General features: G+C 42.8%; 1 protein-coding gene across 1 annotated transcript in view; it reads left to right on the forward strand.

Moving 5' to 3' along the window:
* The window catches only part of LOC138670754 (inactive dipeptidyl peptidase 10-like), a 265,499-nt gene that overhangs the window by 3,546 nt on the left and 236,387 nt on the right, over positions 1 to 25,566 (forward strand). Inside the window, exons 2-4 of the mRNA XM_069758378.1 lie at positions 7,654 to 7,706; positions 16,603 to 16,684; positions 17,687 to 17,807. Coding sequence (XP_069614479.1) covers positions 7,654 to 7,706; positions 16,603 to 16,684; positions 17,687 to 17,807 — 256 coding nt within the window. The remainder of the gene's footprint in view (positions 1 to 7,653; positions 7,707 to 16,602; positions 16,685 to 17,686; positions 17,808 to 25,566) is intronic.

Below are 25,566 nucleotides of genomic sequence, written 5' to 3' on the forward strand. Positions count from 1 at the left end.
CCCCATCCCCTCCCACACCCCACTCCCGACACCAGAGAATCCTCACAGCATGCAGTGTGCGCAATGTGACTGCAGACTTGTAGCCTACGGCCAGACAGCCACTTTAATGTACATTACTTTTGAGTCAGCCGCATCTGCTGGTATCTGTTGGATCAGCTGAGTAATAAGTTTGGGCCTCCCCACTTTTCTCTGACAGATAATGTCATGGGAGAGAAGGAACACAGGCACTTTGAATTCATGTGTATGGGAAAGTCAGGAGAGATCTTGTCGGTCAAACTTGAGTAGTTTGCAATCGGCTGTCCCCAGTTTAGCAACTCATTTTCACAGACTTCCATTAATTATTCTTGTGGTGAGGCATTTTTGGATGCGTTGTAATGACAATCACCCTTAGCCTGGTTTCTTTGTAGGTTTTTAATAATTCAAGTTAACAGTAGCAAGAAAAATGTTTCACATCCACTGCTTTCCATAGTCTGCCAGACTCCGATTAAATGCATTAGTGGATGGCACAGAAACTTTTATGATTTATGAACCGGTGCTGAATCCGCAAGAAAGCTAATGCTAGAGAAACTGAAGTGTGATATATGAGCTCCCCAGACCATGGATGGCAGTGACAGAACAGAGGAGCTGGAAATACTCGGTTTTTAGTTGCTAATCAATTCCAATAACATGTTCTTCTGTGGAGATGATTATATGAAATTTGTCACTGCTAAGTATGGAACAATTAAAGTGTATCTGAAATCATAAAACTTAATTATACTTAGGAGAGATTGCTTTTTTTTATGCCTTTTATGGATAGTGATAATACAAAAGCATTTTTTAAGTGTTGTCTTTAAAGGGGTTGTGGGTCTTAAAAAACAAGTCTGCAGTTACATAGAGTGACTGCAGGCTTTTAGTTTAAGACCGGACAGCCCATTTAAGCTGGTGTCACTTGTCCAATATTCATGGTTGAAACACAGATTTCAATATCTAGACCAACCTCAGGTCTCCTGTACTGTTCTGTACTGTTGGCTCTTGAAGCAATGACTCCAGCAGTAGTCCACTCCTTGTGAATCTCCCACAAAATTTTGAATGGCCTTTTCTTAACAATGCTTTCAAGGCTGTGATTACCCCGGTTGCTTGTGCACCTTTTTCTACCACACTTTTTCCTTCCACTCAACTTTCCATTAATATGCTTGGATACAGCACTCTGTGAACAGCCAGCGTCTTTAGCAATGACCTTTTGTGGCTTACCCTCCTTGTGGAGTGTGTCAATGACTGCCTTCCGGACATTTGTCAAGTCAGCAGTCTTCCCCATGATTGTAGAGCTTACTGAAACAGACTAAGGGACCTTTTTAAATGCTTAGGAAGCCTTTGCAGGTGTTTTTTTGTTAAAGGGACTCTGTCACCTGAATTTGGCGGGCTCTGTTTACGGTCCGATGGGCGGTGTTTTCGCCCCTTTCATGCACCCCTTCCTTTCCCGCTGACCGCAATATGGTCTTGAATTTGATTCGGTTTCCTCCGTAGTACACGCGTGCGCAATGCAATCTTGCCTTGTGCACGCGCAGTATGCTTTGCTCAACTGCGGGCAAAGCCGAAAAGAATTAATGCGCATGCACCGGTGCACTATGTCCCGGAAGTATTTCGCTGTGTTCCGGGACATAGTGCGCCGGCGAATGCGCACTAATGCTTTTTGCCTTTGCCCGCAGTTGGGCAAAGCATACTGCGCGTGCGCAAGGCAAGATTGCATTGCACACGCGTGTACTACAGAGGAAACTGAATCAAATTCAAGACCATATTGCGGCCAGAGGGAAAGGAAGGGGTGGATGAAAGGAGAGAGAACACCGCCCATCGGACCGTAAACAGAGCCCACCAAATTCAGGTGACAGAGTCAGACCCAACAATGCAGACGAACTGAAGGCTGCTATCAAAGCAACCTAGGCTTCCATAACACCTCAGCAGTGCCACAGGCTGATCGCCTCCATGCCACTCCGCATTGATGCAGTAGTTGATACAAAAGGAGCCCTGACCAAGTATTTAGTGCATTTACTGAACATAAATTTCAGTAGGCCAACATTTCGGATATTAAAATTATTTTTCAAGCTGGTGTTATAAAGTAATCTAATTTACTGAGATAATGACTTTTAGGATTTCATTGGCTGTAAGCCATAATCATCAACATTAACAGAAATAAACACTTGAAATAGATCACTCTGTTTGTAATGACTCAATATAATACAGTATATGACTTTCACTTTTTGAACTATAATAAATTAACTTTTTGATGATTGTTGTGAATTCTGTGGCAGAGCTCCCTCCTGTGGTCACAAGTGGTACTTCGGCTGATTCTCTCTATGAGCTTCCGTTGGTGGAGGAAAGTGGTACTGCGGCTTCTGAGTTTCCTTCCTCAGGTGATGTGGTGAAGTCGTTAGGTGCTGCTCTATTTAAGTCCACCTAGTGCTTTGATCCTGGCTTCCAGTCAAAGTTCTAGTATTGGACTTGCTTCCTCCTGGATCGTTCCTGTGGCCTGCTGCTCTGCATAGCTAAGTTCCGCTTTTGTTATTTTTGTTTGCTGTTTTTTCTGTCCAGCTTGCTTTTTTGTTTTTTTCTTGCTTGCTGGAAGCTCTGGGACGCAGAGGGTGTACCTCCGTACCATTAGTCGGTACGGAGGGTCTTTTTGCCCCCTTTGCGTGGTTGTTTGTAGGGTTTTGTGTTGACCGCAAAGTTACCTTTCCTATCCTCGCTCTGTTCAGAAAGTCGGGCCTCCTTGTTCTCAAGTGTCATTCACAATAAATTACATTTTATACTTTATTAGTCAGTGAAACAAATCCCAGGTGACCACCTGCTTTCCAGTGCGGTGAACCTGCCAAACAAATCCCAATAATCTCCTGGTGCCATTAGATTCAGATTTATGTTTTGCCTTGCAGAAACATTTTATTAGGGTCTCACTGAATCTTCTGCCGAGCTTCGCGAAAAACAAAATTCTATTGCCCTTAACAGTAATAATCCACAGGTAGTGATGAGAACATGAGTACCATTCTATGAGACAGTCTAAGAGTAGGAGCAATCAAGCTAGCTTAAAGATTATTATGTCTACTTTATGAATTGATTTTCACAATACACTTTAAAATATTGTGCAAGAATAAAAAAACCCAGTCTGCAAGTGAAGATGTTATGCACACAAGAATATGTGTTACGCTGGGCTGTAGTGTGGGGGAAGTACTTTATCTCCTGCTCTGTGGCCTCCCCTCGAACACTCTCGCACCCCTCCAATCTATTCTAAACTCTGCTGCCCGACTAATCCACCTGTCCCCCCGCTATTCCCCAGCTTCTCCCCTCTGTCAATCCCTTCACTGGCTCCCCATTGCCCAGAGACTCCAGTACAAAACCCTAACCATGACATACAAAGCCATCCACAACCTTTCTCCTCCATACATCTGTGACCTCGTCTCCCGATACTTTCCTGCACGCAACCTCCGATCCTCACAAGATCTCCTTCTCTATTCCCCTCTTATCTCCTCTTCCCACAATCGCATACAAGATTTCTCTCGCGCATCACCCCTACTCTGGAACTCTCTACCACAACATATCAGACTCTCACCTACCATCGAAACCTTCAAAAAGAGCCTGAAGACCCACCTCTTACGACAAGCCTATAACCTGCAGTAACCACCGATCGACCAAACCGCTGCATTACCAGCTCTACCTTCGCCTACTGTATTCTCACCCATCCCTTGTAGATTGTGAGCCTTCGCGGGCAGGGTCCTCACTCCTCCTGTACCAGTTATGACTTGTATTGTTTAAGATTATTGTACTTGTTTTTATTATGTATACCCCTCCTTACATGTAAAGCACCATGGAATAAATGGCGCTATAACAATAAATAATAATAATAATAATCTCCTTGAAGGAACCAGATGATTCTTGCAGGCAATGCTCCATGGAAGAAAAGTGTGTTTCATAAACTCTCAGTAAAATCTGCCAAACCTACTGTCCATAGTTGAATCTAGATTCATTGTCTAATTTAACAAAAAGTTGGTTAATGTTCATATGAAGGTGCATCATAGAGATTTAGAAAGCCTTTAAAAAAATGCACCCACCACAAACACACACCAACCGCAACACAGTCTATACATGTGAGAATTTTATGAACGGGGTAGGTGAAGCTAAGAAGTGGTGCAACAAACAGCATAGCTCAAAACAACTGGAAAGGTCTCCAGGGGCAATAATTACTGTTCAGTAGGCTTGAGCGAAACGGATCGTACAAATTCAAAAGTCGCCGACTTTTGGCAAAGTCGGGTTTCATGAAACCCGACCCGATCCTAGTGTGGGATCGGCCATGCGGTCGGCGATCTTGGCGCCAAAGTCGCGTTTCGTATGACGCGTTTGGCGCCATTTTTTCAGCCAATGAAGGAGTGTGGGCAGAGTGATGACATAGGTCTTAGGGGCGTGGACGCCTATCGCCATCTTGTCGCTTGTGCGCTGTAGCGATTTGCAATGTGTAACACCAGCTTTTCTGTTCAGGGACGGAGGAGAGAGAGAGAGAGAGAAGAGAAAAAAATTTAAAAAAATTCCCATTGACTTGGCCGATTTCACTCGACTCAACTTTTGAGATAGTCGGGTTTGGCGAAACCCGACTCGACCCTAAAAAAGTAAAAGTCACTCAACCCTACTATTCAGCATCAGTGAAGTGGGACTCCCTGAATCTATAAGCCGGGATCACACTAGCGTATTGCATCCTATGCGAGAGCATCGGATGCGATATGCTAATGACCCTCGGCTCCTGATCTGCTGCGAGCGGGAGCCGAGTGTCATGCGTCTGTGCTCCGATTCTCTCGCACAGAGCGTATTGGCGCACAGCTGCGGAGGAGGCGGAAAAACTAATTTCTCCATCTCCTCCATTGCTGGGGTCCGCGTTTAGCGCACAGCACTTGGATGATATCCGAGTGATGTGCGCTGTCTCACTCGCACCCATAGGCTTATATGGGTGCGAGTGAGCAGAGAGTCGGCCGAGTGTCCGTGACAATCGCAGCATTCTGAGATTGTCTTGGACCGAGGAAAACGGCTGACAAAAAATCGGCTGAAGGGAGCTGCCCCATAGCTTAACATTGGTCCGAGTGCAATGCGATTTTTTATCGCATTGCACTCGTCCGTTTAAGTCGCCAGTGTGACGCCGGCCATAATCTGCAGTCACATGTCGTTACATATAATGTATAAAATTTCATATTGAAATATTTACAAGACTTAATTCCAAATAGATATAGATATATAGATCTAAGTAAATACACATATTCTACAGCTCTACAGATCCTCCTAATGCTCCCAGTCAGCCGCCATTATCCTTCCACGGCAATGAGCTTTACTTAAAAGCAGAACTGATCGTGCAGGAAGAACACCGCTTCTATATTATACACATAGATATAAACAACAATACTTTGGCTGACCCTTTGTACTAACCCTTCTTCTCAGCTTTAATTGATAAGGAAGAATTGTTACTTTATAGTTTATGACTTCAACTGACTTTTAATACTGTATGTTTTTTTAATAAAAGAAAAATCTGAACAAACAATTTGATGTGATCTTCACACTAATGGGTTTACATTTGTCTCTGCGCTGTAAATAGATTATTCTAATTCACAGGATAATAACTATGTTAGAAAAGTCTGTACTAAAGGAAATGTAGCCAACATTGCTAACAAGACCTTGACAACTGTCCTAATTTTACTAATAAAATATGCCCCATTATCCATTTTGGGTTGAAACCCTCATTAAAAAAAGCACTCCCATCAAAATTGTTATCCTCTAAAGGTACCTTCACACTGAGCGACTTCAGAACGATAACGATAGCGATCCGTGACGTTGCAGCGTCCTGGATATCGATATCGTTGTGTTTGACACGCAGCAGCGATCAGGATCCTGCTGTGATGTCGTTGGTCGGAGCTAGAAGGCCAGAACTTTATTTCGTCGCTGGACTTCCCGCTGACATCGCTGAATCGGCGTGTGTGACGCCGATTCAGCGATGTCTTCACTGGTAACCAGGGTAAACATCGGGTTACTAAGCACAGGGCCGCGCTTAGTAACCCGATATTTACCCTGGTTACCTAAAAAAAAAAAAAAAACGACATACTTACATTCCGGTGTCTGTCGCGTCCCTCGCAGTCAGCTTCCCGCACTGACTGAGCGCCGGCCGTAAAGCACAGCGGTGATGTCACCGCTGTGCTCTGCTTTATGGCCGGCCCTCACAGTCAGTGCGGGAAGCTGACGGCGAGGGACGCGACAGACACCGGAATGTAAGTATGTAGTGTTTTTTTTTTTTTAGGTAACCAGGGTAAATATCGGGTTACTAAGTGCGGCCCTGCGCTTAGTAACCCGATGTTTACCCTGGTTACCCGGGGACCTCGGCATCGTTGGTCGCTGGAGAGCTGTCTGTGTGACAGCTCTCCAGCGACCACACAGCGACGCTGCAGCGATCGGCATCGTTGTCTATATTGCTGCAGCGTCGCTTAATGTGACGGTACCTTTAGCATAATACAGTCCTCATATTATATGGCACTGTGTACTTACAATTGCTTATTTTACCCATCTACCAAGGTAATTCTTCTCTTTTCCATTAGGTCTATGATATCTTAACAGGATATAAACAGGAGGTCAATTTTCCCTGCATGAGTCATTACTGCAAAGTCCCTGGCAGGGGGAGGAGCGGAGCAGCTGTGTCAAGAGTGGAAGAGAGGGATGACTCACGTGGGGAACAGAGATTTCCTGTCTCTACAGCTTAGAAGGATGCAGCTAGTCCGTTTTCAATCCATTTTATTATGATAATTGCAATATATTAAGAGAATAAGAATTTTAATGAGAGTGCTATTTAAAAAAACCCTGTCATTTGTCACAAATGTATTATTTTTTTACCTAGTATAAATGCTACTGTTCTTCTGAATCTGGCATTATTTTTTGAGGTCCTGTGCCTCTCCGTTCCTGAGATACGTCCCCCTCTTTCCTGTACATAAATGTAATCTTTTTAGCCAACAGGGCTCTGTCCTCAAGGAAACTCGTAGAAAAGAGTAGATTTACTAACAAGACTAGCTTTAGATACGAGGAAGAGAGGAAATAAAGAAAAAACACAAAATTCAATAGAACACCAGCATCTACATCGACTAGAAAATGACATATTCATGGCAAGTGACAAGAACAGCATATATAAGGGATAGATCCTCTATGATTAATCTTTGAGTTTCTTACTACCTTGCTTCAGATTATGATACTCTGATTGTCTCCAAGAAGCAAAGTCATGGTCCAGCTGCTGATGTGTAGAAATATTCCCTCAGTTGACTCCTGTTCTATTAGAGGTAGTGTGTCATGATGCCGACCAGGCCACCCGATGGTGGTATACTCTTGTATGGCTGGTTCACCTTGGTAATAATAATTTGTTGTGACCTAAGTTAAATTCAGTAAAATAATGGAGGGGTGGACTATATGCTGCAGTATTACAGATCCTCAAATCTGTCCATCTTACAATTTTTGTTGGGTGATAGTTCAATTTCATTGATATTCAGCCCTGAAAGGTTATAAAAAATAAATTGTCTTGTCTATAGCAAAAAATTGTGTGGTTACTCTCATTCTGCCTATTTCTTTTTTAGAAGTTCTTCTTTTATTTATCGTCTGAATTTTTGTACATTGCAGATTGCAGGAGTGTCCTTCATTGCTTCATATAATGTGTACAACATCAGGAGCAGGTAAGATTAAACAGGTATAAGTTTTGGGAAGAGATACAATGAAAAAAAACATAATTTCATAGACAATTTGTCTGAAAAATAGAGCAAAATTGATTGAACTTGAGCCGGATTCACTTAATGCATGCTTATTTGTGTGGGAATTTAGGAAATTTGGGAGCATGCTCACTGATGTCTGAAATATTGCAAAAATATTGGACATGATGTCTGTCTGACCTTACCATTTTTGGACATACAAAATGTTAAATTGGTTAAAGGGGTTGTCTAGGCTTGGGACTAAAGTCTGCACTCACTCACGCAATGTGACAATTCCCCAGCATTCCCAGTGTGAGTGCGCAGTCACGTTACTGCATGTACGTGATTTGCCTAAGGCTACTTTTACACTTCCGTCTTTTCAGACCCATTGCAATGCGTCGTTTTGGGAAAAAAACGGATCCTGCAAATGTGCCCGCAGGATCCGTTTTTTCCCATATACTTGTATTAGCGACGGATCGCGACGGATGGCCACATGTCACATCCGTCGTGCAACGGATCCGTCGTGTTTTGGTGGACTGTCATCTGGAAAAAACGTTCAATGTAACGTTTTCTGTCTGCGTAAAAAAAACGTACAGCGACGGATCCTGCGGCGTCCGTCGTTGGCTAGAATGGAAGCCTATGGGCGCAGGATCCGTTGCTGTCCGTCAAATGACGGAATCCAGCAACAGATTCCGTTTTTTTACACTGAGCATGCCTGGAAGGATTTTTATTCCTTTAATTTAACCCATTTTCCTGCAGCTGCTGCATCGACGGATCCGTCAAAAAACAGGATCCAGTGCATCCGTTTTTTACAATCTGCACAGGATTTGTCTTTTCAACACTTTGACGGATTGTGACTGATTCTAAAAGACAGAAGTGTGAAAGTAGCCTAATTTGGGTCATCTAGAGGCATTTGGAGTGACTATAGTAAAAGCAACGTAGGAACTGCAGAGAGAAGATCTGCTTATATGGGAGGACAAGAGAAGACAGACACACAGAGACATGTGATCTGCTGTGATGCAGCAAGAAAACATAAAGGTCACGGGGGCCATGCCTAGAGTTCAGTCTTTGCCCAGACTTGGATCAAGTCGCAACTGGAGTAAGGCCTGCACTGACTTACAGCCAAAACCCTAGGATAGTGACTAAGAACACATAGCTATTATTGGTGGATTAGCTCAGGAGAAGTGGAGCGCCCCACCAGGGCAGTGGTCCTGTCCTGTCTCTCTTAAAGGGGATATCATGGCAGCTGGGACCCGGTCCGTGGCCCTGGGCGTTCAATAAAAGGGGAGCTGTCTTTAAAACGGGGATTGTGAATAAGTCTGTCGTGACGCCACCTGTTGTGTTCGATCAATAGCAAGACCGACGCTGCATTAAAGGGGTCCTCTGGGGGATGTTGTCGCAGCAATGATGGTAACGCTTCCCACAGGTGAAGCCGGGTCCCCAGAGGTCCTGAAGTGTATGGCAATGATGGTGTAGGCCGGTAAAATGAGTAAAGGACACAAGTTGTAAGTCTTTACCTGGTTTACTGTAGTTAGCAGGCCACAGTCCAGGGTACCATGCACGGGTGATGGTATGGCCCTGCCGGCTTGGAGGCAATGGAAGATTCCCTTTTTCCAGTCGAGGTCCGTGAGCCTTTCCAACTAGCGCTTGCTGTATATGAAGTCCCTGCTGCCTGAAGCTTTCTGCAGAGTCCTCTATTCCCCTTGTCCTGAGACAGGCACCTGCACAACGGGCAGCTTGAGCCCTTTTATAGGGACTCTCATGCCCCGGGCTCCTCAGGTGCTGCTGCATCTCAGGTGTGGTGTGGGCCAATCCCATAAAGTTCTCAGCCTACAGTTCCACTAAGGCCTCGGGCTCCCGGTACCCGGTACTGCGCTTCGGCTCTGAGGGTGTCCAGTCACAGTTCCCCTCTGAGCCCTGTTCCTCTCCTTTGCTCCTTTCCTCTGAAGCTCCACCCCTCAGGTTATCTGTCCTTTAGGAGGCTGCAGCTAACTCGTGGCTGCCAGGCCTCTCTGTCTGCTCTCTCAGACGTCCTCCTTCTCTGTCTCTCCTAGACTGGCTAACTCCTCCTCCGGACCATGACATATATCCATATTTGAGGGAAGCTCCCCTGAATACGGGTCTTGAGCTCCCCCTCCTGGCCTGGATTCAGAATGTGTTGCAAGCGGGTGCCTTACCTGGTGAAGAGAACTCCATTGCCTCTGAGCATGATATTACACTCCCCGAAGGGAAAGCAACATCACTGTAACAACCGGTCACAAAGCAGAAGCCTGATTACCAGAATGGAATCCCTGATCGAGTAAGTGGCAGAACATAGTGCCCAATGGAGTGACCTAAAGGCAAAGATGCCTGATTAACTGAAGAAAATCACCAATCCAGCAATTGGCAGGCATGTAGGCCTGATTAACAGAACTTACTCCCCAATAGAGTGAGCGTCAAGCGCGGAAGCCTGATTAATGGAATAGAATCCCTGATCGAGTGAGCTGCAGGAACGGAGGTCTGATTAACAGAAGTGAATCCCTGATTAACTGCGCAGTAGGCACGGAGACGTGATTACCAGAATGGAATCTCCGATCGAGTGATAGGTAGGCACGGATACCTATCAAAGAGTGTGCAAAGTAGTCATCAAAGCAAAAGGTGGCTACTTTGAAGAACCTAGAATATAAGACATAATTTCAGTTGTTTCACACTGTTTTGTTAAGTATATAATTCCACATGTGTTAATTCATAGTTTTGATGCCTTCAGTGGGAATGTACAATTTTCATAGTCATGAAAATACAGAAATCTTTAAATGAGGTGTGTACAAACTTTTGGTCTGTACTGTATATATTATTCTATCCATAAAAAAACAGACACAACACGTACATGAAACTCGGAGGTCTGAAAGAGGCCATAGGAGAACAAATAATTGATAAAAAAATATATTACAACTCATATTTTAGTATATTCATTTTCACAATGAAATTGGTGAAATACAACTTGCTGAGAGTCACTCTGCTAAAATTGTTAACTCTGTCAACATCAAAAATTAGTTCTGTTATTTGGTGACTTAAGAAATGTCACATTCGTCCTAGCATAGATTTTAGATCCTCTGTAAAATATCAATATGTCTGCATCTGCTTAAAAGTTTCCTAGTTTCCATTTTCTGAATAAATTCAGCTCCCTTTGGGCTCTTAAACATCCAAAAAAATTCCTATACTAAGTAATTTATTTTTCTATTACTACAAAATACAAATTATAATTATTGAAAGAAAAGGTTGAAATATCAATAGTACTCGCTTAGAATTTAAATTATTCTTTATTATTCAATGCTATATTTATTAATAATTTGCAAAAAAAATGTTTATTAGTCTAAAGAAACTTTTCTGGATCCGTCTCTATTAACACACACACTTTTTTCTCAGCTTTGGCAAAGACATGTCAAAATCATGGGGGTTTTATAACTGAATTCTTTTACGTTTTGGGGGGTGTTTTTTCATCTTATATCATATTTTACAATAGGTTTTTCTTATCTCTTTTAAATTTGTGCATTGAAACATTGGGAGAAAAGTGTATTCTTTAACATATAATTTTAGGAATTTTTGTTTTGGGAAACGTGGCAACCCAAGTGTAATTTTACACAGTACAAAAAAACAAAAACAAATCCAAAGCCAAATGTAAACCTGCCAACTAGTGATGAGCGAGTGTACTCGTTGCTCTGGTTTTCCCGAGCACGCTCGGGTGACCTACGAGTATTTATGACTTTTCGGAGATTTAGTTTTCATCACGGCAGCTGAATGATTTAGGCCATGTTCACACAGTGCGTTTTTTACTGCGGAACCGCGGCGGTTTTGCCGCTGCGGTTCCGCAGCTGTTTTCCATGCAGGGTACAGTACACTGTACCCTATGGAAAACAGGACACACTGTGCACATGGTCCGGAAATTGTAAAAAAAAAGACGCGCTGAATAGCTCCCGGAAAAAAGAAGGAGCATGTCAATTCTTTTTCCGGAGCCGCAGCGGTTCTGCACCCATAGACCTCCATTGTGAGGTCCAAACCGCAGTAAAACCCGCAGATCAAAAATATATCTGCGGGTTTTACTGCGGTTTGATGTGCAGAACCGCTGCAGCAGGAAGTGCGGGGAGCGGGCGGAAGTGCGTGGGCGGAGTGTGGCTGCCCCCCCCCGTGTTCCGATCCCGCCCCCCCGTGCTCCGATGCCCCCCCCCCAGTGCTCCGATGCCCCCCCCCAGTGCTCTGATGCCCCCCCCGTGCCCTAATCTCCCCCCCTTATACTCACCCGGCGTCCCGGTGTCCGTCCGGCCGTCTTCTCCCTGGGCGCCGCCATCTTGCAAAATGGCGGGCGCATGCGCAGTGCGCCCGCCGAATCTGCCGGCCGGCAGATTCGTTCCAAAGTGCATTTTGATCACTGAGATATAACCTATCTCAGTGATCAAAATAAAAAAATAGTAAATGACACCCCCCCCCTTTGTCACCCCCATAGGTAGGGACAATAAAAAAAATAAAGAATTTTTTTTTTTTTTTTTCACTAAGGTTAGAATAGGGGTAGGGGTAGGGTTAGGGGTAGGGTTAGGGTTAGGGGTAGGGTTAGGGTTAGGGGTAGGGTTAGGGGTAGGGTTAGGGTTAGGGTTAGGGGTAGGGTTAGGGTTAGGGGTAGGGTTAGGGGTAGGGGTAGGGTTAGGGTATTTTCAGCCATTTTAACCCTAAAAAAATTCCTAGAAAACACACAGACTCTGGCTAGAAAACTGCATCAAAAAAACGCATCAAAAAACGCATCAAAAAACGCATCAAAAACGGACCAAAAAAGGACCAAAAAAAGGACCTGCGTTTTCTGCCAAGAGCTGCAGTTTTTTAAAAAACAGTCAGGAAAAAAAAAGGATGGAAATCCTGAACGTGTGAACATACCCTTAGAGCTACTAGCCAGCTTGATTACATGTGGGGGATTCCCTAGCAACCAGGCAACCCCCACATGTACTCAGCCTGGCTAGTAGCTGTAAATCATTCAGCTGCCGTGATGTAAACTAAATCTCCGAGCAGTCATACATACTTGGGGGGTCACCCGAGCGTGCTCGGGAAAACCCGAGCAAAGAGTATACTCGCTCATCACTACTGCCAACTAAATGGAAAATCTGGATGTGGATTGTTTCTAATGCTAGTTTTACATGTATCAAACAGGGCTGTCAAACGATTAGCTGCATACAAGCTAATAAGCTGTCATGTAATCACCTATGTGCATAGAATATCATTGTTCTCGGCAGCACATGTCCTGTTTACATGGGGTGATGTCCTGCTGAGAATGAGGATTTTTAAACTTGCTAAATGTTTTGCTTATTCCTCCTGTGATTGCCAGCCTGTTTAGACAGCCGGATAGTTGTGACCGCAAGTTGGCCCGGCAAAAAAAGCAGCATAGAAACCATTGGGGAAGATTAATTAATAATAATGTAGTGTGCCATTTACATATCATTTCATAGTGCAGCAGTCGCCACATTCATAAGCAAAATTCAAGTGCTCTTGTGGCACAAGGTGAAAACAATAACAGGTTATATAGTAAGGCTACTTTCACACATCAGTTTTTTGCCGTCAGGCACAGTCTGGCGAATTTTGAAAAAACGGATCAAGCCGCTGGATCCGTTTTTTTCTCATAGACTTGTATCAGCGATGGATGGCCTCATGTTTCATCCGTTTTTAGCTGGATCCATTTAAAATTTGTTTTCCGGCGACCGGAGAAAACGGACATAGGAACGTTTTTGTGTCCATCAAAAAAAGGACAGCGCCGGATCCGTCGCCATCCGTCGTTTGCTATAATTGAACCCTATGGCCCTGGATCCGTCAAATGATGGAATCTGGCGATGGATTCCATTTTTTTTTAAACTAAGCATGCGTTTTCCATTCTGGGTCTCTCTCTCTTTCTTCCCCAGATTTCAATTAGTCAGATCAGCTAGTCAGATCTGGCTAAAAACGGATCCGTTGCATCAGTTTTTAACAATTTGCGTCAGATCCGATTTTTTTTCAAAATTCGCCGGATTAAGCCTGACTACAAAAACCTGATGTGTGAAAGTAGCCTAACATAGCTACTATGGTTGAAAAAACAAATGTGCATCAAGATCAACTGAGGGATGAGAAATGATAAAGACAATGGGATATAGGTACAGTCATAGCCAAAAGTGTTGGCACCCTTGAAATTGTTCCAGAAAATGAAGTATTTCTCCCACAAAATTATGGTAATTTAAGGTGTTTTTTTTTATATACAAATGTTTATTTCCTTTGTGTGTACTGGATCAACACAAATAAAAACAATGGAAAAAAAAGCAAATTGGACATCATTTCACACAAAACCCCAAAAATGGACCTGACAAAATTACATCTGGAACACGTGGTAAGGTTTCCCCACTTGTACCAACATGACATTCCGCACCACCTGGGGACACGTAAAGCAAGGGTGACAATACTTTCCACCATGACTGTAACCACAATGCATGATCTCACCCCAAAAGAGCTAATCTTTCCCTTCTGATCCAAATTGTCAATTAGTTGGATCCAACATTCAGAAAAGAACGTTACACAACTACATTTACAGGTCTAATTAGAAAATTTGCAGATATAGTACAGAACACAGAACAAATTCTTGATCCTCACAGCAAAGTTGCACATGGCACAGGTGCTTCATAAGTATGTACAAAGTGTGTGTGCCACAAGCATAAAGTGTGAGTACTACAAGTATAAAGTGTGCGTACCATAAGTATAAAGTGTGCGTACCACAAGTATAAAGTGTGCGTACCACAAGTATAAAGTGTATGTACCACAAGTATAAAGTGTGCGTACCACAAGTATAAAGTGTATGTACCACAAGTATAAAGTGTGCGTACCACAAGTATAAAGTGTGCGTACCACAAGTATAAAGTGTGCGTACCACAAGTATAAAGTGTATGTACCACAAGTATAAAGTGTGCGTACCACAAGTATAAAGTGTATGTACCACAAGTATAAAGTGTGCGTACCACAAGTATAAAGTGTGCATACCACAAGTATAAAGTGTGCGTACCACAAGTATAAAGTGTGCGTACCACAAGTATAAAGTGTGCATACCACAAGTATAAAGTGTGCGTACCACAAGTATAAAGTGTGCGTAGCAAAAGCATAAAGTGTGTGCCACAAGCATGAAGTGTGTGTACCAAAAGCATAAAGTGTATGTACCACAAGTCCTGAAGGTGATAATTTTGCCACATAAGACATTTTCATGACACTGAATAAGTTTTCGTGAGAAAACATGGAAACGATGCTCACTTGGATTTATTCTATCCGGCCATCAGTGTTCTCTTCTCTTTATGCCGTAGCTGTTCCTCTGCGCTTTATCTTATGGTGACAATCTCAGCACCACGTTGTATTGCGACACCATGGAGACTACCCGTATAATTATGAAAAATTAGTTTAACCTAGGGCTTAAATATTTATATGGCTTGTTGCTCAGAGGCAGAGCTACAGTTAATGAACACATAACTGCATAAATGAAATTCGTTGACTGGCCTGAAACCAAAACTTCCAGAATACACTGCAGTGCAGTTCTTGGAAGAATAAGATAAAAAGTCAGAATAAAATAGAAATGTCACAAATGTAAAGATTTTAATACTAAAAATTGCAGATGTCCTGTTTTTATCAACAATCCTTCCACACCTTCTCATATGACGTTTGATAAATAGTAGCAATAAATAAGTAATAACCTGGTGAGAATTTGTAAGTAACTTGTTATTGTGATCTCAGATATCCAAATTCATCAATCACAGTGTTAGAGAAATATTCCCAAAATGATACAATTATTACCAGTCACGATTGCTCCTATCTGAGTGTCTGGACACAGTAAATGACGGTTCTGCCATCCAATCTAGGAATGGGATGTGCTGATCTGTCAGTGTGGTGATGGACAGCTCAGCCGTCCAATCACATGCTGGAGCGTGCAGAGCTGTCAGTGTCTGGAGTGACAGTCTAGCCGTCCAGTCAGGACCAGGGCGTGCCGGGGCTTCATGTCTCTTGTCCAGAGTAATTACTTAGATATTTTATAGCTTTCTGCCTTTGATTGCTTCCCATTGGAGCTTTGCTTATGAGGCATGTGGATGCTCTGTGCTCCTTGTCTGGTATTCTGATCTTTTCTGCTCGAACTAGGATTTATCTTGACCGTCCTTTTGCCTAGCACTTTTGTCGTGATCTGCTGCCTTCTTGTAATATTGTCCTCTGACTATTCACTGACTACACCTTCGGATAAAATAAGCCCTCACCCAACCCAAGATGATGAAAAATAGAGACGCTACGGGTATCGGAAAATTGCGCAATTTGTTTTTTTTTTTTTTAGCAAAGTTTGGATTTTTTTTTCACCACTTAGATAAAAAATAAAACCTAGACATGTTTGATGTCTATGAACTCGTATTGACCTGGAAAATCATAATATCAGGTCAATTTTAGCATTTAGTGAACCTAGCAAAAAAGCCAAACAAAAAACAAGTGTGGGATAGCACTTTTTTTGCAATTTCACCGCACTTGGATTTTTTTTCCCGTTTTCTAGTACACGACATGGCAAAACCAATGATGTCGTTCAAAAGTACAACTTTTCCCGCAAAAAATAAGCCCTCACATGGCCGTATTAACGGAAAAATAAAAAACTTATGCTCTGAAAGGAGGGGAGCGCAAAACGAAAACGCAAAACCGAAATAAGCTCTGGTCATGAAGGGGTTAATGCATGTAATGGCAATGTTGGTCAATACCTTCTGCTTCTTGCAAACAGTAAATTGTTGTAGCTATTTCTTTTCCCTAATCTACTTTTCTACAGATTTTAAGTTTTCATATACAAGATAATATTGGCATGTTAATAACAATAATGCATTACCATCATTTATAGGGAACTATGGAATCTCAGCCCACCTGGGAAAAATAATACTGATTTGCAATATGCCGACTGGGGACCACACGGGAGCCAACTGGTAAGTCAGCAACAAAATGGCTACCACTGTAACTGGTTAGTATAGTGTGAAAATAGGCAAAGTAGATAGCAGAATAAAGTAGCAATATATGTCCTCAAAATTTCCTGCTGCTTATTTAGCACCAGCATATTCAATAGTGCTGTACAGAAATGATCACTTACATGAACCCTGTCCTCAATAGAACTCACAATCAATTTTTTTTTCTTTAGATATACACATAAAGGCCATTTTCATAGAAAGCCAAATAACCTATAAATAATTGTTTGAGTGTTGGAGGAAACCGGAGACCGCAGAAGAAACCTGCACATATAAACTCCATGAAGAAATTGACTTTAGTCAAATTTGAACCCAGGACACCAGTGCTATAGGACAATAGTGTTAAGCACTGGATAGAAAATCTTCTCTAAGTATACCAAACTTAACCTGGTCAATATATCGCATAATAAAGGGTTGTCCAAAAATAAAACTTTGCTCAGGGATTAAAAAATAACACTTGGCCATACTCATCCACTGGCACTGAGCGTGATGCTGGTGGATGCTGGCAGGTTTGCTGAGTTTGTTAGTTTTTACATATACCATTCCCTGGGCAAAGTTATATTTTGCCAGGACAAACCCTTTAAGTACTCTACATATAGACTGCATACATTTTGAATATCTGTGCTTGCTAACAAAATGTTATTGATAAATCAATTATTATATTTCTTTATGACTACCAGGTAACCTTATTGTACCCTTATGTAATAGAGTTTAATGATCCCACTGTATTTAAAAAAGCCAATATTTAGTCAACTGGAAATTGTGGTGAAATCAGAGAATTGCATTTACATCAATGTTTTCCTAATAAATATAAGGTCTTTAGACACATACAATTCCAACTTTTGGTCCTTAGACACATACAATTCCAACTTTTTGGATGTACCTAAATGACCTGTGCACTTTTGTATGCAACTAAATCTCACCCTGTAGCTCTTTTATATACAGTATTTTATTCTTTGATTCCAGGTGTTCATCTTTGAAAATGATATATACTATCAAGAAGTGGCTTCTGGCCCAGCTCTTAGGCTTACTTCATCTGGAAGTCCAGAAAGAGTGCTCAATGGGCTCTCTGACTGGACCTACCAAGGTTAGTCTTTGTAGAATGCATTCATCTGTGTAAAGAGTCAGTGGCTTTCTTTTTTTTAAATTGTGGGACTTTCCATTGAAAGATTTTATTGTTAAAACAAAACACATGCAATACAAAATCTGAACCCACCCGCCACCTCCCTACTAAGAAAAAGCCCTACAGCCACAACAAGATGTATATTGCAAAGATGCTTTAGATAATATACATTGTACAACATACAAAAAAGATAGCATAATACATACAACAGTAAGCACGATCTCAAATACAGTGTAACTTCTCAGGGTCACCCCTTCTTATTCTGCATCAATTCCCTCCAAAGATCCTGGAATAATTAATCTGCATATATGTCAAGAAACAAAAACATATGTATATCTTTGTCACATGTGTTCATTACTTGCAGTGTGCTGATGCATTGTGTATATATATATAGGGCTGGTGGTATTATCCAGAGAGGGGCCCCGTTAGGTGAGTATGGCCAGCAGAGGAGTAACAATCACAATCGCAGAGGTCGCGACCGCAACCTGGGCCCATGGGGTTCAGAGGACCACTGACGCCAGTGCAAACTTCAACTGGATGTGTGTTCTTGGACATTCAGCTGAAGTGTATTGCAGAGCAGACCAAAAAACCCCTGGGTCCATGCGCTGCATTACATGCTGTAGCCAATCAGAGACTGGCAGCTGATGTCAGCGTGCACATGACAGGGGGCGCATGGCAGTGACATCATGCGCTCCCATCACTTGCACGCTGAAGTCAGCTGCCTGTTTCAGAAGAGGAAGTAATACACCAGGACCCATGCAGTTCAAGGACCCGTTGACGCCAGCGCCAACTTCAACTGGATGTGTGTTATTGGATGCACATTCAGCTGAAGTGTATTGCAGACCAGAGACCCACTGGGTCCATGAGCTGCAATAGATGCTGCTGGCCAATCAGAGACTGGCAGCTGACGTCAGTGTGCACATGACTGGGGGTGCATGGCAGTGAAGTCAGCTGCCGGCTTCAGAAGAGGAAGTCATACACCAGGGGAGTGGAGTGAACAAGCAGGCTGAGGTCCACATGGAGCAGTGCCTTGCTTGTGAAGTGTACTGTACTTGTTAATACAATATTAACAAATATTAAATTTAAAAAATGGCGTCGTTCTCCCTATTTTTTAATACCCAGCCAACGGAAAGCTGTTAATAAACTCCTATTTTGCTATAGGAGAAGTAGCAATTCGAGAGATCAAATAGTCAGAAATAGAACAGAATATAGCACTGATGACTGGCTTGAAAAAAAATACATCCAAGAGTAACTTCAGATGTGGTAGCTGCTTGTTTTGTCACTTGTATAGTACAGACTAAGTGTTCTGCTTAGGATCAATGAGATGTTACGTTAACGATTTTGTCTCATGCAAGACTAAACGTAGTATTTGCGATCTTCTGCCCATTGTAGGGGTAATACTCGCTTGGGTGCCACGGGAGGAAAACTTGAGGCTCAGTTCCTTTAAAAGTTCATGTGGGTTTATTGCTTCATAAACCCCAGGAGCACTAACAGAAAATAAACAACCTTTAGATCAGGCAAGCAAAGTAACAATGTCAACAGCAGGGCTCTACTCTGCCAGGCCTGTGGACACAGGCTGGGGTAGTATCCAGTACTCAGGGTCGGTCTGGAGCCAAACACACAGGAGGCCTACTCGCTCCCAACACACAGACCATGTACCAAACAACAGCCTCCATTATATATGCTGTTGACCACACCCAGAAGTGAGGTATGTGGATAGCCAGACCCGGCCATCTCTCATAGCTACCCGTAACCCGGTTCCAGGTGCACTAAACAAACCTCTTAGTGCTTAAGTGCACTACAGAAAATACTCTGGGTTATATCACACAGAGCAGCCTTCTCTGTGACACATACCTCCCATTGACTGTGCGGCCATTAGCTTCCTTACAGCATGTAAATTCTATTACATAGGGAAAACCATAAGACCCCTGTTTGTTCTATTTGGAGAACATTATCGTTCTATAACCACTGATAAAGGAGCCCCTCAACTCATCAAACACATGCATGAATATCCTAATGATCAGTTTCTGACTGGGATGCCAAGGGCCTACCATTAACATTGACTTTGGGGGACCCACTTTTCACCTGCAGACAAATATTACACTCCCTTCGTTCACAAATGTACCTATATCTCTATTTAACAATAAACTGTGTAGTTTGATTAGTTTGTGTAGTTTGGTTAATGCTGTTGTTTTCTGTACAGAGTGAATCAAGTGAATTATGCAAGTACTGTCCATATAGCGGGGCCGGAGGCCCACATCTGCATGGGGCCAACCGGGGGATTCCTCTGTTACCCTATGAGCCAGTCCGAGCCTGCTAACGCTGATACTAATGTTTTATGCTTTGCAGGAATAGAAAGGGTTAAGCTCCCCCCACAAGGTGGAAATCACAATCTATTATTGCGACGCCCCCATGGAAGGGCAATGGGGTACTCGGTAATGGGTCCTTCAGTCCCTTTTGCGGGGATGTCACATTGACCCGACCCGGACCGTGGCCCTATGAGGGGCGCCCAATAACAGGCAGAGTTCGCATAAGATGGTAATGTTCGTGACGCCACCTGTGGTATTCGGTCAGGGTGACCGACGCTGCTTAGGGGTCCACTGGGGTGATGTTATGGCAGCTAGATGGTATACCTTCCCACAGGTGAAGTGTTTCCCCAGGGCTTCCCAGTAGTGTAGATGTTGATGGTGGATGGCGCAAGGCGCAGTGAATAACGAGGACACAAAAGGTGCAGTCTCTTTACCTTTACTGAAGGCTTTCAGCATCCACAGTCCAGGGCACCAGGTTACAGGGTAGGCAGAGCCTGGCCGGTCTGATGGCACTTCCAGAGTCCTCCTGATCCAGGTGGAAATCAGTAGCCTTCCCTTTGCGCACAGTAACGTAGTAGGTCCCTACTTGCATTAGCTCCTAATAGGGTCCTCACTCTTGTTACTCTTCTCTCTGTCCCCCAGATAGATAGGACAAAACCCGTATGACGGTCGTGGCCTGAGGCTATTTTATAGGGACCCTAGTGTCGCCCCTCCTCTGCGTTGCCACCTTGTCTGCTTAGGCCTTTAGGTCGGACAGCCAACTTGGAGATGACTGCCCTGCCGGTCTCTGAAGTAAAGCGTAGAGTCTATTACTCCCTCGGTGCTCCGGCCACCGGTACTGCACTTCAGATGGAGGCAGCCTGCTTCTAGCTGGTCTCCCACTGATTTGTTACTCCTGATGCTACGACTTCGTTTCTCACTCACTACAACACACTTCCCTTCTTGTCCTTTCCTAGGATGCTGCCGCATGGGTTGCAGGCACAGCTCCGTGTCCTTCTTCCTCCCCCTCAGACCGTAGTCTGGATCTGACTGGAGATTACTCCAATCAGCTCGGCCTGGAGACCTTTCTCGCTAGTCTCCAGCCAGGAACTCCTCTCTCCTCCAACTCCCTCCGACTCTGCCTAACTTCCTAACCAACCCACCAGTTTTACCCTAATGTGAGGAGTGGCCTAGTAGATAGAACCCTTAGCTCCCCCTGGTGGACTGGAGTGTGAAATGTATGTGTGGCTGTGATACCTGGCAGGGTTTAACTCCTTTGGTGCCATCAGACGTAACATCACTCCCCCTGGTGGAGGAACGACATTACTGCAGCGACCAGGATTCTGGGGCGCTGCATTATTATTAAAAATTAAAGAAGCAAGGTGGATTCTTAATTCTGCAGCCCAGGGTCCCTTGGGACTTAATGATAGATTGGATATGTCCATGTTTCTGTAATTGTTTTTTAACGTGTTTTTAAATTGCACGGTTTTCTATGCCCCGATTGTTGTAATGACGGATATTCTGCACCTTCTTTGTTACAAAAGGAAGTAGTTGCTCATACCTCATTGTTACTTGAACCCGTTGAAGTGCAACTGCGCGAAACGTCCACCATTCTATGTTAGGCCGGCATCACACTTGCTCGCACAACTCTCTCACACCAATACCCAACAATGCCGCTGGCACTCGGGACCGGAGCGCGTGGCTGCATGTATTTCTCTTTCCCGAGTGTCAGCGGCAGTGCTGGGTATTGATGCGAAAGACTCGTGAGAGTTTCTCGCATTGCACTCGCAAGTGTAGCCCCAGCCTTACTCTCCTGCACACTCCCTGCCCTTTGCTCTGCTAGTCTCTGTTCCAATGAACTGGTAATAAAGGATTTGTAAATCGTATACTCGGTGAATGCCACTTTTCATTTTTTTCTTAGATGCACAATTTAAAATTCCAATATAAGCACCACCGATAGATGTGACACACGGCATATTGCTCTGCAAGAGAGGGTTTTGAAGATTATTTATATCGCCATATGTTGGGACTGGTGCCTAATTAGCTTCTCGGGATGTTGTCAATTGTTTGCAGTTTTGCTTAGAAGTTTGGCACTGCTCTGTGGTGTGGGATTTTCAGATGGATAATCTCAGTAATTTACACTCTGAGCAGCCGTTAGCAAAATGTGGTTTAATGGCAGGGAGAGAAGATGCAGGAGTGTTTTTTTTGGACTGTAATTTTAAAGAAGATAATCAAATTATGGCACAAGAATGTTAGAAAATAAAATTAACCTTCTATCAGAAAACATTTTTTTTGCCTATTTTGGACAATAAAATCTTTAAAATCGTATGATGATTCAGCACGTGTATCATGAGGACTCTGCGTATATAAAAAGACATTTCACAATTTCAAGATGATGATAATTTCCGCAAGTAGTGGGAGCTAATTAATCTCTAGAGTGTCCTCGAGGTTGTTAAAGCTAGTCCTCAAAAGGAATGAAAAGGAAAACTCAGATCTGATTATTGAAATGGATAGGGCGAAAAATTAGTTGTGTTTAACTGAAAACCAATTAAAAACCATTTCCCAAAAAATTAGGCAAGAAACTTGTTGCTTCTCAAACAGAAATCAAACAAAGAAAACAAAGGAAAAAAGAAAAATGTATCAGAGATAAGAACGATTTTGATAACCATCAAGTAGTTAAAGGGACACTGTCGCCTGAATTTGGAGGGAACAATCTTCAGCCATGGAGGCGGGGTTTTTGGGTGTTTGATTCACCCTTTCCTTACCCGCTGGCTGCATGCTGGCTGCAATATTGGATTGAAGTTCATTCTCTGTCCTCCATAGTACACGCCTGCGCAAGGTAAGATTGCCTTGTGCAGGCATATACTACGGAGGACAGAGAATGAACTTCAATCCAATATTGCAGCCAGCATGCAGCCAGCGGGTAAGGAAAGGGTGAATGAAAAACACAAAAACACCCCGCCTCCATGGCTGAAGATTGTTCCCTCCAAATTCAGGTGACAGTGTCCCTTTAATAAAAACAGCAAAAACAGGAAACAAAAATTTAACCCTAGACCAAAAGCAAATAAAAACAGATCTTTCAGACAATTTAAAAAGAGAAATCCAATCAAGACGAGTGGACCACTGATTCCGATTCTAGCGCTGCAGAAGATGATTCCTGTGGTCGCGATATTCAACTTCAGTATCAATGAACTATCCCTTTAGAAGACGTACAACGGGGGGGGGAGATATACCCGGCAATACAGGAATAAAACTAAAACAAGTGTCCTGGATGCATTAACAGACACTAGTACAACCTGTAATAAGGTTATTAACCTCACTGATCACCGTAGTAATTAGAAATCATATGTCTCTGTTTGCAAAAGGCTTGAATTTCTGTTTACCAGATGCATTTGATCTAATGAACTTTAAAATAGACCTATTCAGGCTTCCATAAAGTTACATCTGCATAAAACATTAAAACAAAAAGTTGACAAGAAGACCCAGTGCCTTGCTGGTGAAATACCATTTATTCCTAATCTGCTAGGATTTAGTTTTTGTAATGCTTCAATGGGATGTAAATGTTTTATTGAGTCTGAATGAAGCAGATAACCCAAATGCCAGAACACCTATATCTCCCACGGTAGCACCATTTAAGAGGAGAAAGAAATCCATATTTATGCCCCCAGTAAATCCTGGGAATATTATTGACCTGTTCCAACAGAAGGTCATAAAGGATGTAGAGACATTATTATATAAACCCCCCTCCAAAAGATCTAAATATTAGTGAAACTGAAGCTTTTAACCCCTTCATGACCCAGCCTATTTTGACCTTAAAGACCTTGCCGTTTTTTGAAATTCTGACCAGTGTCTCTTTATGAGGTAATAACTCAGGAACGCTTCAACGGATCCTAGCGGTTCTGAGATTATTTTTTCGTGACATATTGGGCTTCATGTTAGTGGTAAATTTAAGTCAGTAAATTCTGCGTTTATTTGTGATAAAAACGGAAATTTGGTGAAAATTTTGAAAATTTCGCAATTTTCACATTTTGAATTTTTATTCTGTTAAACCAGAGATTTATGTGACACAAAATAGTTAATAAATAACATTTCCCACATGTATACTTTACATCAGCACAATTTTGGAAACAAAATTTTTTTTGCTAGGAAGTTATAAGGGTTAAAATTTGACCAGCGATTTCTCATTTTTACAACGAAATTTACAAAACCATTTTTTTTAGGGACCACCTCACATTTGAAGTCAGTTTGAGGGGTCTATATGGCTGAAAATACCCAAAAGTGACACCATTCTAAAAAATGCACCCCTCAAGGTACTCAAAACCACATTCAAGAAGTTTATTAACCCTTCAGGTACTTCACAGCAGCAGAAGCAACATGGAAGGAAAAAATGAACATTTAACTTTTTAGTCACAAAAATGATCTTTTAGCAACAATTTTTTAATTTTCCCAATGGTAAAAGGAGAAACTGAACCACGAAAGTTGTTGTCCAATTTGTCCTGAGTACGCTGATACCTCATATGTGGGGGTAAACCACTGTTTGGGCGCACGGCAGGGCTTGGAAAGGAAGGAGCGCCATTTGACTTTTTGAATGAAAAATTGGCTCCACTCTTTAGCGGACACCATGTCACGTTTGGAGAGTCCCCATGTGCCTAAAAATTGGAGCTCCCCCACAAGTGACCCCATTTTGGAAACTAGACGCCCCAAGAAACTTATTTAGATGCATAGTGAGCACCTTGAACCCCCAGGTGCTTCACAAATTGATCCGTAAAAATGAAAAAGTACTTTTTTTTTCACAAAAAAATTTTTTAGCCTCAATTTTTTCATTTTCACATGGGCAACAGGATAAAATGGATCCTAAAATTTGTTGGGCAATTTCTCCTGAGTACACTGATACTTCACATGTGGGGGTAAACCACTGTTTGGGCACATGGTAAGGCTCAGAAGGGAAGGAGCGCCATTTGACTTTTTGAATGAAAAATTATCTCCATCGTTAGCGGACACCATGTCGCGTTTGGAGAGCCCCTGTGTGCCTAAACATTAGAGCTCCCCCACAAGTGACCCCATTTTGGAAACTAGACCCCCAAAGGAACTAATCTAGATGTGTGGTGAGGACTTTGAACCCCCAAGTGCTTCACAGAAGTTTATAACGCAGAGCCATGAAAATAAAAAAAATATTTTCTCAAAAATGATCTTTTAGCCTGCAATTTTTTATTTTCCCAAGGGTAACAGGAGAAATTTGACCCCAAAAGTTGTTGTCCAGTTTCTCCTGAGTACGCTGATACCCCATGTGTGGGGGTAAACCACTGTTTGGGCACACGTCGGGGCTCAGAAGAGAAGTAGTGACTTTTGAAATGCAGACTTTGATGGAATGGTATGCGGGCGTCACGTTGCGTTTGCAGAGCCCCTGGTGTGCCTAAACAGTAGAAACCCCCCAC

This window comes from Ranitomeya imitator, chromosome 3, assembly GCF_032444005.1.
Source record: "Ranitomeya imitator isolate aRanImi1 chromosome 3, aRanImi1.pri, whole genome shotgun sequence".
Classification (NCBI taxonomy): domain Eukaryota; kingdom Metazoa; phylum Chordata; class Amphibia; order Anura; family Dendrobatidae; genus Ranitomeya; species Ranitomeya imitator.